The 14,153-nt window shown below is 39.9% G+C and overlaps 1 protein-coding gene across 1 annotated transcript in view; it reads right to left on the bottom strand.

The window, feature by feature from the left end:
* Positions 1 to 255: 255 nt before the first annotated feature.
* The window catches only part of LOC123503305 (EGF-like repeat and discoidin I-like domain-containing protein 3), a 37,656-nt gene continuing 23,758 nt past the window's right edge, over positions 256 to 14,153 (bottom strand). The window contains exons 3-6 of the mRNA XM_045252974.1: positions 8,491 to 8,575; positions 6,000 to 6,133; positions 4,511 to 4,640; positions 256 to 4,216 (exon numbers count right to left, since the gene is read on the bottom strand). Of these exons, the coding sequence (XP_045108909.1) occupies positions 4,146 to 4,216; positions 4,511 to 4,640; positions 6,000 to 6,133; positions 8,491 to 8,569 (414 nt within the window). The 5' untranslated portion in view covers positions 8,570 to 8,575 and the 3' untranslated portion in view covers positions 256 to 4,145. The remainder of the gene's footprint in view (positions 4,217 to 4,510; positions 4,641 to 5,999; positions 6,134 to 8,490; positions 8,576 to 14,153) is intronic.

Genomic DNA, 14,153 nt, shown 5'->3' with positions numbered 1-14,153 from the left:
GTAAGGGTCAAGCAAGGGTGTGAGTTTGGAGTCACGTGGGATGAGACAGAGAGACAGCCAATGAGAAGCCAGGAAAGGAACCCAACACGTGACGTCACACACAATAGTCTATTTTGATTGGTCAGCTTCGGGAGTGGAGATTATTTACAAACACAGGGCCTGGTCGAGAGAGAGAGAGAGAGAGAGAGAGAGAGAGAGAGAGAGAGAGTAATATATAACAATGCTCTACATTTTTTAGTACATTCACAGTAATAATAATATCCAGTATTTATTTTTTTTTGGGGGGGTTTGTTTATATTTATCATTAATGTTCTTATCAATTATCATCTAAGTTCCATCTCTAATATTTGATACTCTTGGGAATAGAAATGATTTATTCTCCTCTACTGGTGTTCCTTCATACATACATAACATACACGTTGTCAGATAAAAATTTTACTATACATTATAAATCTACCTACCTATACACAAAACACTAATATTTCTACAACAGTGACACACTCTTTTGTTTTAACCTTAGACTCACAAATCAGTGTTATTTTTTTACGTATATATCTTGCTTTGAGGGCGAAGGGAAGCCGTGTTTATGAATCCCAACCTGATATCTTACACCTGTTTAGCCTTACCTGTCCATTTCGATTCGATCTCCTTCATGTGTATTCTGTTTATCTCTCTTTAATAATTCCCTCTCTTATGTCTCTTATGTTTTCGTGTTTTTTTTCTTTAGTTTTGGTTTATTTACCTGTTTTCTTTTATTTCTCGTGTGTTCTTGTTTTGTTTTTTTATTTTCTCTCTCTTATTTCCTTTGTCTCTCCTCGTTTTGTTTGTGTTTTTACTTCCGCAACTGTTTCTTTCTTTCCTTTGGGTTGTGAATTATTTGTCAGACACTGGATACTGTGTGTGTGTGTGTGTGTGTGTGTGTGTGTGTGTGTGTGTGTGTGTGTGTGTGTGTGTGTGTGTGTGTGTGTGTGTGTGTGTGTGTGTGTTGCAGATGTTTCGTTAAAAGAGAGAGAATAAAAGTGTATATTCAATTACATGAAAACTCGTATTTCGTTCTTTGCATCTCAGTCTTTATGAAAATGGGAAATGAGAAGACGAACTTTTGTGTGAATATAGCAATTTTTTTTTCTTTGGTAACTTCATAACACCATAAAATTGAATTCAAACTCTAACTAAACATAACTTTGACCATTATTAGAAATTATACGATAGAGATATACGTTTTTATATTCGTAACATGATAAACACCTTTGTACTATATATACATCTAGTGTAATGATATAACGTGACCTTATAATATGTGCCTTTACCTTTCAAACTCACCGGGCGCCTTATGACCTCATGGTTGTGGCCCTTGATAAGTAAACCCATCAACAACTAACAACCTTGATTTTCTGACTGCATTGTCTCGCTCAGCTTAATAAATGTGGGAAGTGTAATTCTGAAACACTGATTACAAAAAGTTTCGCTCAGTTTCAGATCCTTTTGTTCTATTTCGGAACAGTAAAGTCTTGAAGAGTTACTGAAATTGAATAAAAAGTGTCAGTCATTCGCAGAGAGAGTTAAAAGGCAATCAATCTCACCTGTCCACCTCACTTGTCCTTTTCAAACTTTCCTCTTCGTAATTCCAGGTAAGGCAAGGATGCAGCGAAGCCAGACGCTCTTCACCTGCAGACCAGCTCACCTATGGACTCCTCAGCCTCATTCCCACACTCCAGGTAAATTACTGAGCCTCACGAGCAATTAGACACACGCACCTTTAATTAACCTGTCCCTTATCTCCCCTGAACTGCCCTGTCTTGCTCTGCTGCGCGCATCACCACCCTCACATCTTCACCTCGCACCTCGCACGTTGCTCCCTCTTAGCAATTAACCTCAACAATTAAGCAGTCTTAATTCACCGGGTTCTATTTAACGCCACCTTCTCCCTCACCTCCGCCACTGAATTGTTACCTTTTCTTACCTGTCTCTTACGTTAATTAACTTCCCTCTACTAATTAACTTGATTTGATGGACTTTTCCTACCTCCCGCCACGTGCTTTTACCTTTTACCATTCATTGCAGTGCTTAATTAATCTGCATTCACTTGTATTACCTTCCCCGAATCTCCCTTCTCGTGTCAGTCGTGCGCACCTGGTCTGACTCAATAGCCAGCCTCACCTGTCTCAATGGGCCTCCCTCACCTTGTCTGTTACCTGCCCAGCTCCTCTCACCTGCCGCTAATCACTCGGACAGGTAGAGGTGATGTCCCGTGCAGGTGTTGAGGTGTTAATCGTCTGTGCAGGTGTTGGAATACAGAATACAGTGTTCACATTTATGGTTCAGTGGTGTTGGGAATTTGATTAGTCTTATGGTGTCTTGTGGAAATTTTTTGTTTGTTTGTTTGTTTGTTTTTTGCTTGGTGTGTGGTGTGGTATGACATTTTCTTTATGCATTTGTGTGTTGCGTATGTGTTTTTTTTTTCTTCAGTTGTTAGATTCATTGCAGTGTGTTCAGTGTGGTGCTTTATTCGTATTTCTTTATTTACCTTCGTCTTTAGTTGTAAGGAAGGAAAGCTATCCATGATTTAATGACTGCCTGGCCACGCGTACATCAAACTCAAAACTGACTTAGAATTGTGAAGATAATACAATTCTTTCTAACGCTGTATATCACGTAACGCGAAACCCACAACTGGCTTTAGGGCGAATATACTTTACTTCCTCTCCCTCTCTCCCTCTCTCACTTCCTCTCCCTCTCAGTCTCCTCTCCCTCTTGACCTGCGCCTCGCCTCTCACGCATCACTCCAAAGAAAATGGGACGCGGGAATCCTCTGAGTACCGTCCCGAGGCTTCCCGCTCCGCTCTCTTCCTGGAACACTCCACTCGGTTCTTCCCTTACGCCTTTTTTTTTACCTGTTTGATTATTCCTCGTGTTTTATTCATGTTTTATTCGTGGAGTGAGTCAAGTCCGTGAGATCTGACCCACGTTGTGTTTGTCTTGTTTGTTTATACGAGTATACCCGAGAATGGAGAGAAAACGAAGTGTGTGTTGTGTACTCTTTAGAAAGTCAAGGGATGGAGACTCATTTTCTTTCTCGTGCCGTGCTTTAGAGGGGGTACATCTGCATTTTTCATTGATGTTTGCTTCACTCTATGTACGGAAGGTAAGGGAAGGTAGAAAAGCTGGCCATGCTCGTGTATAAATGATTGGCTTACAGGGCGCTTCTCTCCCTTTCGACCTTTGTGCTGTATTATCGAGGAGCAAGAGTGACTAGTCTAACCTGCACGCGAGGGTATTGGTGCGCCTGTCAATGATTCAACGCCGCCTTTTGTGATTGGCGCCTGAAGGAACTCCCGCCCAAGAAGAACGTTAAAAATACATGGCCAGAGATTTGTTGCGTTTGGTTCCTTTTGTGTGAAGGTGAGTTTGTGTCATTCAGAACGCTTTGGACTTTTGGGTTTTTGCCTTGAGATTTCTAGTGTTTTATTTGGGTTTTTGCCTTGAGATTTCTAGTGTTTTATTTGGGTTTTTGCCTTGAGATTTCTAGTGTTTTATTTGGGTTTTTGCCTTCAGATTACTAGTGTGTTGTTTTAAGTGTTTGGATTCCTGCGAAGTAAAGATTGATGTTTTGAGATGTTACACTTAGCTATGTTTTGAGATACATTATTGTTTTGTTTAAATGAAAATTGTCTATAGAAAAACAGTTTCCAGAAGACTTTACACTGAAATTTGTCTTTGTCTAAGGAGATTTACAAGTTTAAAAAGACGTCAGACTGAAATTTGCTTTTTAAAAAATTAAGTATTCCTTTCATAAAGAGAACATGGGCTTTCCTTTCCATAAATAATGTCACTCTAATTCTTTAACTTTCCTCTGCTTAAACATTTTCCTCGTCTTATTCGTGTTTGTCTTGGTCTGGCGCACAATGTCCACTGCTGGCGATGGTGGTGGCGGTGGTGGTGGCGGTGGTGGTGGGACTGAAGGACACAATAGCAGCAGTGGTGTAGAAATCCTTGTTCCAGCAGCTGTTACTCCGCAGTGGCTGAACGCGGCAGTGGTGTTGTCGTTCTGGTAGTTGTCTCAGTCGGTGGTGGCGTGATGGCAGTAGCGGCGGAAGTGGTGGTGGTGGTGGTCGTAGTGGTGATGGTAGTGGTGGTCGAGGTGGCTAGATGACCATGCAGTCAACAGGAAACCTTGCATCGAGCCCTGAGGTGAACTGCTTGGGCGAGGGGCATTCTGTAGAGAGAGAGAGAGAGAGAGAGAGAGAGAGAGAGAGAGAGAGAGAGAGGGAAAGGACATGAGTTAATCTTGGCAATCAGTGTGTCAGCCTCTCATGATGTGTCTCGTAAAGTTAACCAGACGGCTCATTATGCAAGTGTGCTACATGAAGGGCACACACACACACACACACACACACACACACACACACACACACACACACGGTATGAGAGTAATTACAAACGTCCTCCTGCTCTGGAAACATGTACGTAAGCCATTTCCACAAGCACACGCACACGCACACGCACTTACTCTTATGGCAGGCGCGCCCGTAGTATCCTGTATTGACACACAAGCACTGGTAGCCCGGCTCTCTCAGGATCTGTGAGCACACGCCGCCGTTCCTGCAGGGGTTGTCCTCGCACGGATCCTTCTCCTTCTCCTGCACACACCGGGAGAGACGCAGCCAGGCATTATTTACGCAAGCGGAATGACAGGTTTAATATTTCATTGTTCTTTCCTCACTCTCCTTCACTCGCGCCGCCCACTAGCTATGTTTTCCCCGCTAAAAAATGTCCTCCCAACGCACGCAATTATTTCAACACTCAAATTTTTATCTTGTATGTGTGTGTGTGTGTGTGTGTGTGTGTGTGTGTGTATTTTTCACATAATCGTCAATTTTTTTCTCCGTCTCATTGTCACGGAAATTTTTTTTTTTTTTTCTGTTGCCGTTTCTCGTTTTGTGTTGGAATGTTTTGTCTGTCTGTTTGTTTCTCTGTCTGTCTGTCTGTCTGTCTGTCTGCCTTTTTGCATGTGTGTATGTAAGTTTCTGTGTCTGTATTTTTGGCTGTCTTTGTGGAAGCTTGTTATTTTTACTAGTTTCATCTATATATTCTCTCTCTCTCTCTCTCTCTCTCTCTCTCTCTCTCTCTCTCTCTCTCTCTCTCTCTCTCTCTGACTCCAGATGTAGCTTTCCTCTCTCTTTTTGTCCACCATTTCGTTTTCTTCGTCCTCAGGGAAACTTACCCTCTACTCTTTCCAAAGTTGTCCCCGCCCCGCCTCACCTGCGCCGCAAAACCCAAATTGAAATCATGTGGAATTTAAGAAAGAAATGTTACTGAAAATTTAGACCACATCTTTTATTTACACATCCGGACACCCCCTCCCACTCTCTCTCTCTCTCTCTCTCTCTCTCTCTCTCTCTCTCTCTGTCTCTCTCTCTTGTTGTCTTTTTCTTATTTTTCTCTCTTTTAGTGGATTCTTTGGTTATCGTTTATTGATCTTCTCTCATTCCCTCATCTTCTTCCCTTCGTTTGTCTCTTTTCCTCCTTTTTTAGCTTATCACTTATTTATTTCGTATTGTCTAGAGCCCTTTTGTGTTCTCTCCTTTCTTTCTTAATCTCTTCCCTACTTACCTTCTTCTCTCCTCCTTCTTACTCGTTCTTCTCTCCGTTTTCCCCCCGTTTTCTTTGGTGTTACGTATCTCTAAGCTCACACCCACACACACACACACACACACACACACAGTTTCCTTATTCATTACACCACCTTCTTACTTATCATCTACTTTCACCACCAAAAAAATTAAAAAAGAACTTCCCACGTCATTTTTGCCTCTATTTTTCACCTCACCTGTCCCTCCATGTCCTTATTCATTACATCACCTTACTTATCCACCTACACAACCAAAAAATAGAAAAAAGAACTTCCCACGTCATTTTTACCTATATTTTTCACCTGTACCCTCTTCCCTCTTACCTCACCTGCACCTCCTTGTCCCCTCTTTCCCCCGAACACTTACCTTGAGCGCTGCCTGACACTGCTCTCTCGTGGCGAAGCGGAACACGGTGTCACAGCCCAAGCCACACACACAGGCGCCCTCCTCCAGGCGACACCCTTGGACCAGCTGCTCCGGCTCACACGCTCCCACCACGCCTGCAGAAAACTCAGATATACCTTGTTTTCCGTCTCGGTTTAGTGTGTCTTGGGGTTACGTGAGATTGTGTTGGTGTAAGAGAGGGAGGGAGAGGGAGAGGGAGAGGGAGAGGGAGAGAGAGAGGTTAACTGAGAGAAGGGTTAATTGTTGTGTGTGTAATTAGTTTAGTTAGGATTTTTAGGGTGTTTGTTAGCCATGAGAGTGTTCAATATGTTAGTTAGTTGGTTAATGATTTAGTTTGTTACTCAGTCAGTCAGTCAGTCAGTCAGTCAGTTAGTTTGTTGGTCTATCAGTCAGTCAGTTAGTCAGTTCAGTCAGTCAGTCAGTCAGTCAGTCAGTCAGTCAGTCAGTCAGTCAGTCAGTTAGTTTGTTGGTCTATCAGTCAGTCAGTCAGTCAGTCAGTCAGTTAGTTTGTTGGTCTATCAGTCAGTCAGTCAGTCAGTCAGTCAGTCAGTTAGTTTGCTGGTCTATCAGTCAGTCAGTAAGTCAGTCAGTCAGTCAGTCAGTTAGTTTGTTGGTCTATCAGTCAGTCAGTCAGTCAGTAAGTCAGCCAGTCAGTTAGTTTGCTGGTCTATCAGTCAGTCAGTAAGTCAGTCAGTCAGTTAGTTTGTTGGTCTATCAGTCAGTCAGTCAGTCAGTTTCAGAGTCAGTTAGTTAGTCAACGAGTTAGAAAGTTAGTCAATGTTGTACTTAGAAAATTATTGCCTGACTGACTCTGTATGTGTGTGTGTGTGTGTGTGTGTGTGTGTGTGTGTGTGTGTGTGTGTGTGTGTGTGTGTGTGTGTGTGTGTGTGTGTGTGTGTGTGTGAAGCTACAATGGTTTTAACGTTTCTTTCCAATGTAATTAATGATCATTTTTTTGTATCTTGCCAGCTGGTTTTTTTATGTAATTATGGATACTGTTTTAACTGAAGTGTTTGTATTAATGAGTGGCATTTGTTTAAACTCGAGCTTAAAATGTTTTCATTATATATTTTTATCGTGAATTAATGTCCTTTATATTTTTTTTCACACCTTTTTGTAGCTGATGAGTTAATTGACTTTTTTAATTGTGGGTAAATAGGTTAACTAATTGGTGGCCCGTGTTGATCTCTACTTTTGAAACCTTTAATAGAATGACTCCAATAGTTTATCATTTATTTTCTCACCTCTATTTGTGTCATCAGTCTCTGCTTAGTAAAAATACATACATTATACTTTCTTTTCACTAATTCTTACTCTATTTTCTTATTTCTTACTTTTCGTTGTCCAGTAAATACTAATCTTTTATTTATTTGCACACAATATTATTTTTTCCTCTTCTCTTTTTCTCCTTTTCAATTTTCTATTTAACTTTCAGCGTCTTCTCAAATAATTTAATATACCTTTTAATTTTTCCTCGCGTTTCATTAAGTGTCTAGTTTCTCTTTTTATTTCCACTTAGTCACTTAACTTCCAAGAATGTCTCTGTAAAAACCCACTACCATTCTTTTAATTCCACCATCTTCACCTTGTTTCGCTCAGCCGCTAAACACGTGGGTGGCAAGGCTCTAATAAATACGAAGATTTATGGCACACGGGCGACGAATCGTGAAATAGAGAAGAGGGAGATAAAAGGGACATGCATAAAGCAGAGGAAACACTTGAAAAATTGATGATTCATGCGTGTAATATAAATTGGATTAAAGCAAGGTGGGTGATGATGGAAGGGAGGGAAAGAAAGAAAGAAAAGGAGGGAATGCAGAGAGAGGGGAAGAATGAGATAGAACAGGTAAGGAATTGAGATCAGAAGGAAAGAAAAGGAAAAAAATAAAAGGAAAGTGAAATAGAAGGCAGATGATGATGGGGGAAAAATAGAATGAAATGAAGAAAGTATTAGTGTTAGAGATCAGAAGGAAAAGAGGAAAGTAAGGAATGGAGGAAGGGAAAAGTATAAAATCAGATGGAAAAAAGAAAAAAAGATGGATACAGAAAGGGTCTCTCTCTCTCTCTCTCTCTCTCTCTCTCTCTCTCTCTCTCTCTCTCTCTCTCTCTCTCTCTCTCTCTCTCTCTAAACAACTCTTTCACTACACACACTTCCTGCCCCTCTGTGTGTGTGTGTGTGTGTGTGTGTGTGTGTGTGTGTGTGTGTGTGTGTGTGTGTGTGTGTGTGTGTGTGTGTGTGTGTGTGTGTGTGTGTGTGTGTGTGAAAAATAATAAATAAAAGCGGATGACTGCAGCTCTCCGCATTCCCTCTCGATCTTCTCCTCCTCCTCCTCCTATTCCTCCTCCTCCTCCTCCTCCTCCTCTTCCCAGCACTTTCGTAACGTTCCTCCTATTTCCCACGCAGCTAACACATTCTCTCTCTCTCTCTCTCTCTCTCTCTCTCTGGACTTACTCATGAGGGGCGGGAGTAGGACGCCCACGAGGAGGATCAGCAGTACCATGGGCGGCGTGGGCGGGGTGTGGAGGCCCATGATTATCTGAAAGGTAGGGAGAGACTTTTGAGTATCTCGTAACACACACACACACACACACACACACACACACACACACACAAACTTTCTCTCTCTCTCTCTCTTTCTTTCTCTCTCTCTGGAAGTAAGAGTAGAAACAAGAACGGAGATAATGAAAGAAAAAAATGAAAAGGTAAAGAGAGAGAGAGAGAGAGAGAGAGAGAGAGAGAGAGAGAAAGAGATGTAAGATATTTATCAGCTCAGAGACACAAGTTCGAATCTTTGACTTCTGCTCGAAAACTTGCGGGTCTGAACTAGTGGAGGAGTTAGACAAGATACATCCTCCTCCTCCTCCTCCTCCTCCTCCTACTCTTCTTCCTTTTTTTTCCTTCCTTCTTCTCCCTTCTTTAACTTTATACTTGTTCCTCCTCCTCCTCCTCCTCCTCCTCCTCCTCCTCCTCCTCCTCCTCTTCCTCTTTTTTTCCTTCCTTCCTTCTCCCTTCTTTGACTTTACACTTCCTCCTCCTCCTTCTCCTCCTCCTCCTCCTCCTCCTCCCCCTCCTCTTGGTGTTAGCGTGTAAGGGAGGAAGTAAAGATGAATAACAAGTGGGAGCAGATGTTAGGGTAAATGAGGGGAAACACACACACTCCCCTCTCTCTCTCTCTCTCTCTCTCTCTCTCTCTCTCTCTCTCTCTCTCTCTCTCTCTCTCTCTCTCTCTCTCCTTTTTTTTCAATTTCTGTCTTTATTCTTTGTCTTTTCTCTCTGTTCTCTCCATCTATATCTGTTTTTCTTCCTCCTCCTCCTCCTCCTCCTCCTCCTCCTCCTCCTCCTCCTCCTCCTCCTCCTCCTCCTCCTCCTCCTCCTCCTCCTCTCTTTCGTCCCCAAAACAAGTGATGAGAAGGAATTACTGTCATCTGTTTTCCTGGCTAAGTTTTCTTGTTTGTTTCGAAGCAAGACAAAAAAAAGGAAAATATGAAAAGGAAATAGCATTCGTCTTCCCTCTTGTTTTACTACTACTACTACTACTACTACTACTACTACTACTACTACTGTTTCTCTTTCCTGTGTTAAGATAAAGGTCATATTTTTTCTTTTATTTCCACATTTGGAGGAAAATAGAGACATGTTTTGGGCTGTGTGTGTGTGTGTGTGTGTGTGTGTGTGTGTGTGTGTGTGTGTGTGTGCAGGAATTATTATTGCTGTGGTGGAGACGCCATCTGTTTGTTCTGTTTGTTTGCTTGTTTGTTTACGTTTGTTTTGTTTTGTTTGCTTTTGTTTTGTTTGTTTGAGTTCTTGCATTCTTTCTGTTTTCCTTACGTTTTCTTTCCTTCTCTCTCTCTCTCTCTCTCTCTCTCTCTCTCTCTCTCTCTCTCTCTCTCTCTCTCTCTCTCTCTCTCTCTCTCTCTCTCTCTCTCTCTCTCGATTGTTACTCCTCTCTAGTTTCCCATCTTCCTTTTCATCACCCCCTCTCCCCTCTTCCTTCTCCCCTCCCTCCTCATCCCTCTCCCCTCTCCCCTCTCCCTTCTCCCCTCCCTCCTCATCCCTCTCCCTCTCCCCTCTCCCTCTCCCCTCTCCCTCTCTCTTTTCCTCTAAGGTATCACAAAGTTTAACGACTTCATGGCTTGTAATCTTTTCCTTCTGACCCCTTCACTCCCCTCACTTTCCTCCTCCTATTCCCTTCTTTTTCCTCCTCCTCTTCCTCCTACTCCTTCTCTCTCTCTCTCTCTCTCTATCTCTCTCTCTCAACATCGTATATTTTTCTCTCCACCTTTTCTCCTCATCTGTCATTGCAGTCATCTTGTTTTCCTCCTCCTCCTCCTCCTCTTCTTCCTCCTCCTCCTCCTCCTCCTCCTCCTCCTCCTCCTCCTGATATGCTGAATCGCCTATCACGTTTCTGACCCGTATCATTGTTTATCTGTCACTGGTTGATAGGAGGAAGAGGGGAGGAGGAAGAGGGGAGGAAGAGGGGAGGAAGAGGAAGATGGATGCTGCTTCAGTGAGGGGAGAGGCTGAGGGGAGAGGGAGTGGGAGATGCTGTGTGTGGGAATCTTGGGTGAGGGGATGGTGTGTGTTGTCTCTCTCTCTCTCTCTCTCTCTCTCTCTTCCGTACGAAAGATAGAATTGCAAGGAACTAGGAAAAATTTACGTTGACTTGTGTTGAGTGAAAGAAAAAGTGAGGAAAGTAAGGAAAAGTAAAGAAAGGAGGCTGGACTGGAGAGGAAAGGGAAGTAGAAGAGACGTGATGAAATATGAGAGAAAAAGAAGCGAAGGAAAGAGAAAAACAAAGAGAGAGGAGAGAAATATCAGTTCAAGGTCAGGAAAGGCAAAGAGTGGGAGCGTAAATCGTGGAATGTTGAGAGAGAGAGAGAGAGAGAGAGAGAGAGAGAGAGAGAGAGAGAGAGAGAGAGAGAGAGAGAGTCGAAAAATGTGAATAGTAACGATTAGATAATATAATTCAAAGTAAAAGAGATGAAAAGAAAATTAAATCAAATTGGTGCATCAAAAATTAACAATGACTGACAGGAAATGAAAATGTCAGTGAATATAAAAGTGAAATGCGAATAATGGAAGTGAATAAAAGATGAAGGATAAAAGAAATAATAAAGGAAATTGGAAAATAAAGTCAAATTTTCACTCCAGGAAGGAAAAATAATGATAGTATTTATTTTAGAAAGCAAGAAATTACCTGAAACAATAAAAGGAAATGAAACAAGAGGAGAATGAAAAGGTGCAAATTAATAAAGTTGAATATTTTTTTTTATATTAATTAAGAGCGAAAAATCAAACAAAAAGAAAAGAATAGAAAATTAGCAAAAAGAAAGTAAGGAAAATGAATAAAAAGAAAAGAAAAACAAAAGGTGCAAATTAATATGATTTTTGCTTTTCTTACATATTTTTTTTGAGAGCGAGAAATCAAAGAAAAAAAGGCATAGAAATAAGCAAAAAGACCAAAAAAAAAAAAAGGAAAATTAACAAAAAGAAGAGAAAAGAAATTGATACGATTTTTGTTTTTCTTTTATTTATTTTTTTGAAAGCGAGAAATTTAAAAAACAGAAAATTAGCAAAAAGAAAAGAAAACAAGAGAGAAATGAAAAGAAGAAAATCAAGGAAAAAAGAAAAGGCATAGAAAATTAGCAGAAAGAAAAGAAAACAAGACGGAGAATGAAAAGGGCAAATTAACACAAGATCAAGATTTTTGTTTTGTTTCATATTTTTTGAGAGCGAGAAATCAAACAGAAAAAGTAAAAAATTAGAAAATCAGTGAAAAGAAAAGAAAACAAGGAGAATGAAAAGTGCAAATTAACATAAGATCAAGATTTTTGCTTTGTTTTTTATTTTTGAGCGACAAATTAAGGAAGAAAACTCAGAAAATTATCAGAAAGAAAAGAAAACAAGAGGGAAATGAAAAGGTGGAAATTAATGTGAGATTAAAATTTTTGTTTCCGTTTATATTTTTTGAGCGAGAAATCAAGTAAAAAGAAAAGAAAAGAATAGAAAATGATAAAAAGAAGGAAAACAAGAGGAAAATGAAAAGGTGCAAATTAACATGACCTGGAGATTTTATTTTTTCATATTAATTTTTTCGAAAGGAGAAATCAAGGAAAAGAAAAGAAAGAAAATTAGCAAAAAAAAACGAAAAGAAAATGAAAAAGAGAGAAATGAAAAGCTACAAATTAATATAAGCTGAAGATTTTTTTTTCCTTATATTATTTTTTTAGGAAATTAAGGAAAAAAGAAAAGAAAACAGAAATTGTCAAAGCAAAAAAAAAAGAAAAAGGGGAAAATGAAGAGCTGCAAATTATAATAAATTAAAGATTTTCACTATTTTTGTTTTGTTTGTGTTCATTTTTTCAGGAAACGAGAAATAAAAAATAAAAAAGATTAGAACGATAAAAAAGAAAGAAAGAAAGGAATGTAGGGAAGTGTTTCAAAGTAATTCCGAATTCCTAAACATTCTGCCCTGTGTTTTTTTTTTTTTTTTTCCTTTTTTCCCTTCTTTTTTTCCGTCAATGATGGAAATTCCTGGTCTTTTTCATTTCAGACTTTCACTTCTTTTGATTTTTTTTCTTATGTCTGGAATTGTGTCTGAGGTTTTGGGAATTATGGAATGTAGGAATGTGTTTTTTCCTTTCTTTTTATTTAGGAATTATGGAAAGTTTGTCATTGTTGGAATTTTTGGAATGTGGGGATATTTTTTTCTTTCTTATATTTTTTAGGAATCTTCGAAATTTTATCGTTGTTGGAATTTTTTGAATTTATTGATTTTTTGGGGCATCAGAATATTTTTTTTCTATTTCTATTTACTGTTTTTTTTTAATCTGTGAAAGGTCTTTATCTTAATTAGTGTTTGGAAAATTCATGTATTTTTGGGGGGGAGTTCGACTAAGATTAAGAATTTCTGAAATGTCTTTACCTTCTTGAATGTTGAAATTTTCTCTTTATATAATCATTTTTTGGGTGGAAATTGGTTTTAATTTTGTATTTTTGAAAGCTTAAACACCAAATCTACGAGAAAGGTCTGAAGACATTTAATCCTTCTTTTTTTGCTAACGCTCTGGGACTGGCAGTTATGAGTAAGTGGGCTGTTTTTTTATTCTTTTTCTATATTGCCCTTGGCCATGTATTCCCACCTAAATAAAGAAAAATAAACAATTAAACACATCCTTTACCTTTCCACCTTTAAAACACAACCTAACACAATCTAACCATACACACCCATCACTACCCACACACCTGGGCACCACGTGGGCAACTACTGTCTGTCTCTTCAAAAAAATAATGTAGCTTATTGATGATGTAATTCAATTTATGTGTATAATACTTATTTTTAATTGATCAGTGCAATTATCAAACGGATAGACAGTTTTCCTCAAGATATGCCGCCGTGGTATAGAGGAACCACGCGCGCTTTGAGAGCCGAAGTGTCTCCAAGCGCACGGGTTCGAATCCTGGCCACGGTCCGAGTGAAGGTAGGGTTTCCATTGTGGTTCTCGGGTGGGCTTTCGGATAGCATGTCTCCTTCAACCCGGAAATTCCCGTGAAAAGCCCATATGGTAGTAATGATAAAGAAAAACAGCCATTTCCATCCCATACCGAGACCCAGTAGCCACTATAGAATAGACGGACTCTAATTAGCCTTTGCACGTTTGATCTACAGGTAAGCGAATGGAGCCATAAAGCAATACACAGGTGTGAATTGAAGGGGACACACACCGCACCCTTACCTGACCTGCCGCCACGCCCTCAGGTAAGCGGAAGCACCTGGCCCCTCGTCCCTATTAGTGGCGTTAATTAGTTTGAGTCCAATATGTGTGAATGTCAGATAAACAAACGCAGGTGTTAATTGGCTCCATCAATATTGACTTTATTGCTAATTGTTACCTGTTGTATATTTCCCTGGTGGTTGATGGTTTATTTGTTGTTGTTTTTATTTATTGTGTTTGTTGTTTGTTAGAGAGGTTCTGGCCATCGGTAGTGGAATACATGAAAAAAAGTGTTGCTGTTTTTTATCAGGTGTAGAATTATTAGTGTATTTTTGGTAAATATCCTAGAAATTTAACCGTTTTTGTATTATTGTTAATTTTGCTGTTCATCTTAACCCT

The sequence above is a fragment of the Portunus trituberculatus genome, chromosome 13 (genome assembly GCF_017591435.1).
Source record: "Portunus trituberculatus isolate SZX2019 chromosome 13, ASM1759143v1, whole genome shotgun sequence".
Taxonomy (NCBI): domain Eukaryota; kingdom Metazoa; phylum Arthropoda; class Malacostraca; order Decapoda; family Portunidae; genus Portunus; species Portunus trituberculatus.
Note: the sequence above shows the minus strand (reverse complement) of the source record. Positions and strands in the feature narration are given on the sequence as shown.